Genomic DNA, 3,864 nt, shown 5'->3' on the forward strand with positions numbered 1-3,864 from the left:
TCTCTCCTTCTCTCTCTCTCTCTCTCTCTCTCTCTCTCTCTCTCTCTCTCTCTCTCTCTCTCTCTCTCTCTCTCTCTCTCTCTCTCTCTCTCTCTCTCTTCTCTCTCTCTCTATCTCTCCCTCCCTCCTCCTCTCTCTCTTTCTCTCTCATTCTCTTTCTCTCTCATTCTCTTTCTCTCTCATTCTCTTTCTCTCTCATTCTCTATCTCTCTGTCTCTCTCTCTCTTTTTCTTTCTCCCACACAACCCTGATCTAATCTATGAGATATCCAAATAGATGAATAAATAGATAAATAAATAAAGTTTCCAGCCAGCGGACCGCCGCGCCACAACCCTGAAACAGTGGCGCCCGAACCCCCTTCGCTCTCCTCCCGTCCTCCCCACTAACTCCGGGTCGCGTCTCGGTGTTCTTTCTCTCGCAGGGGCTTCTGAAGGCGCTGCCTGGTGGGGGCGCCCCTGCTGCCGCCTCGCCGTCGCCCCGCGGTGCCAGGCGACGTGCCTCCGGTCCCGCGACGTGCCCGACCTCGTCCCCGCCTGCAGGAGGTCGCACGAGATCGACTTCTACGAGTGTGTGCAGAGGGCGGAGGTGAGGAGGGGAAGGGGGGAGGGAGGAGGGGGAGGGAGGGAGGGGGGAGGGCGGAGGTGAGGAGGGGAAGGGGGGAGAGATGAGGGAAGGGGAAGGAGAGGAAGGGAGGGAGTGGAAAAGGGAGAGAGATGGGAGGTTGGTGGTGGAGGGAGGGGGAGGGAGAGAGAGGAGGGGGTATGGGATGGATGGAGGGGAGAGGGAGGAAATGCGTGGGAGGTTTGGTGGGGGGGGTGAAGGGATGAGAAGGGGGAGGGAGGGAGGAGGCGAAAAGGGGAGAGGGGAAAGAAAGGCCAGGAGGAGGAGGGAAAAGGGAGGGGGAGGCAGGGAGAGGGTGAGGGGGAAAGGGGAAGATAAGGGAGAAACCGGGTGTAAGGAGGGTGAGGAAAGGGGTATGTGGGATGGGTAAGTGTCTGTGTGGGAGGAGAGGGGGAGGCAGAATAGGCTGTGTAGGGGACGGAAAGCGCAGTGGGGGGGGAGATGAAGTTAAATGATGATGGAGGGAGGCTATGGGGGATGGAGGCTATGAGGGAGGGAGGCTACAGGAGGGAGGCCATGAGGGAGGCAGAGTATGGAGGACAGGGAGGGTTTGGGGGTTTAAGTTTAGAAAGGAGGGAGGGAGTTTGAGGCAGAAAGGGAAAGGAGGGGTTGTGGAGGTTTGTGGGGGAAAGGAGAGGGGCAGGAGGGGTTATGAAGAGGTTGTGAAGAGGAGGGAGGGAATAGGGAAGGTTGTTGGGGGAGAAAAGGGGATTTATGGGGGTGGTGTGTGGTTGGGAGAGATGGAGGGAGGGGGGAGGGGTATGGGTGTGTGTGTGTGTCCGTTATTTGTGCTTGAATTTTGAAACCGTATGTGTGTGTTTGTGTGGGTGTGTGCGTCTGTTAAAATCCGTGTGCGTCTCTGTCCATGTACGTTTGTGTAGTTTAATGTATGTGCGTATATACGTATGTATATTTACGTGTTCGTTAATCCCAAGGCATGTCTGCGGGGGTCAGTGAAGCGGATACCATAATGAACGCGTTTGTGTCTGCTTTTTTTTTCGCTCGTTAAAGACGTATCTTAAACTCTTTTGTCTTTCAGCAACCGTAAGACACCCCCCTCCCCCCCTCCCCCCCTCCCCCACCCCTTAAAAAAAGGAAAAAAAAAAGGTATCCTCTTTCTGGTTAAGATTTACGACGCTCTGTACAGAGTTTACGAGTCGAGCAGCTGCCGGAGATAAGGGTGGCACCGAGACATGTCCTAAAAGCCGTTTTACCACAGGCCTAAAAGATTTTTTTTCTTCAATAGATTTGGTTATTTTCATTGTTTTATGTGTGTGATTTTTATTGTTTTCTACATCCCTCCCCCCCCTTCTCACACACACACAAAAATCTTCATTCATTCACGTGGTTGTCTTACTACGGGCCTAAATATATTTACATTTTAACTCGTTATTTCTATTAATTGCATACGTAAAAGACGTCTCTTTTAGTGTAATTTAACATTCCATTTTCTATAAAGGCCTCCTTGCAGTGATTAAAATGAAAACTAATAATCAAAACAAAACAAATAAAAAAAGCAGAGAACCGACCGTCACTTGTTTTTCGTCCGCCATTCCAGGACGGCGCGGGGTGTTGCGCGCGCACGCAGTCCTACCGCTGTCGGGCGTCGTGCGAGGCTGTCTTCGCCGCCCGCACGCCCTCGCGACGGCTCAGGCACCAGATGACGAAGGACTGTCGCGCCCACGCCCATGTCACCCGCTGCGCCCACGCCCTCACCCGCACCACGCCCGCGCACAGGCCGGAGAGAAGTGGGTGGCTTTCTGGGCTGAGTTTCCGGGCTTTGTTTTGTTTTTTAAATGTGTAAATTTGAAATAAATTATTTTAGTGTTATTAATGTTAATGATGATAGTGATACTATTGATATTATTAACGATAATCGTGATAATGACAGTAATGATGGTGATAACGAATTGCTATTATTTTTGTTGTTATCATTGTTATCATTATGATTAGCATCATTGTTTTATTATTATCATGATAAAAAATAATAATTATAGTAATATTACCATCTCTATTATTGTTATTGTTATTCATTATCTTTGTTCTTATTATTAGTAGTAGTATCAGTGTTGTTGTTATGATTATTATTATTATTATAACGATATTTATTAGCATTCCCCCAGCCACTTGCACCCCCCTCCTCTTCCCTTCCCCTCTTCTTTCCTCCCTCCCTCCCCCCCTTCCCTCCTGACGCCTGCTTGTCCCTCCCCCTCCTCCTCTTCCCTCCTTTCCTAGCCTCCTCCCCTCCCTCCCTCCTCCCCTCTGCTGACGCCTGCTTGTCCCTCCCCTCCTTCCCCTCCTCCTCCCTCCCCATCCCTCCCCCCTCCCCCACCCTCCCCCTCCCCCTCCTTCTCCTTCCCTCCTACCCTCCCCCTCCCTCCTACCCTCCTCCCCCTTCTCCCCCTGCTGACGCCCGCCTGTCCCTCCTCAGCAGATCTCCACTGCTGCGCGGAGTCCGACGCCGCCTCGTGCCGGGTGGCGTGCCGGAAGGTGCTGCTGACGGAGGCGGCTCAGCAGGACATCCTGGAGCAGCTGGAGGCGTCGTGCGGGGGCGTCGATCTCACGGTGAGGAGGAAGAGGAGGAGGACCTCTGAGGGGGACTGTTGGCGATCTCCGAGGAGGACCTCTGAGGGGGACTGTTGGCGATCTCCGAGGAGGACCTTTTGAGGGGGACTTCTGCTGCGTGTGTGTGTGTGTGGGCGTGTGTGTGTGTGTTTGTTTGTGTGTGCCTGTGTGTATGTGTGTGTGTGTGTGCGTGTGTGTGTTTGTGTGTGCGTGTGTGTGTGTGTGGTTGTGTATGTGTGTGTGTTTGTGTGTGTGTGTGTTTGTGTATGCCTGCGTGTGTGTGTGTATGTGTGTGTGTGTGTGTGTGTGTGTGTGTGTGTGTGTGTGTGTGTGTGTTTTGGGGGTGTGTGTGTGTGTGTATGTGTGTGTGTGTGTATGTGTGTGTATGTATGTGTGTGTGTGCGTGTGTGTGTGCGTGTGCGTGTCTGTGTATGTGTGTGTATGTGTGTGTGTACATATAATATATATATATATATATATATATATATATATATATATATATATATATATATATATTTCCTCTCTTCCAATCATTTATAAGGTTTTTTCTTTTTTTTCTCGTCAGAACGGCGTGTGGAAATGCCTGTTCCGCCACAGCGACTCCGCCAACCAGCACACGAGACAGGTGAGCCTCTCCGTTTTTTCTGTTGTTCTCTGTTTTATCTGTTCCGTTCTGTT

General features: G+C 51.2%; 1 protein-coding gene across 1 annotated transcript in view; it reads left to right on the forward strand.

Moving 5' to 3' along the window:
* Positions 1-3,811, forward strand: part of Reck (Reversion-inducing-cysteine-rich protein with kazal motifs) — a gene marked incomplete at its 3' end in the record, with an annotated part of 42,825 nt that extends 39,014 nt beyond the window's left edge. The window contains 4 exon segments of the mRNA XM_070114193.1: positions 422-585; positions 2,180-2,369; positions 3,053-3,186; positions 3,752-3,811. Of these exon segments, the coding sequence (XP_069970294.1) occupies positions 422-585; positions 2,180-2,369; positions 3,053-3,186; positions 3,752-3,811 (548 nt within the window).
* Positions 3,812-3,864: the final 53 nt, after the last annotated feature.

Source organism: Penaeus vannamei, chromosome 35 (genome assembly GCF_042767895.1).
Source record: "Penaeus vannamei isolate JL-2024 chromosome 35, ASM4276789v1, whole genome shotgun sequence".
In the NCBI taxonomy this organism is placed as follows: Eukaryota; Metazoa; Arthropoda; class Malacostraca; order Decapoda; family Penaeidae; genus Penaeus; species Penaeus vannamei.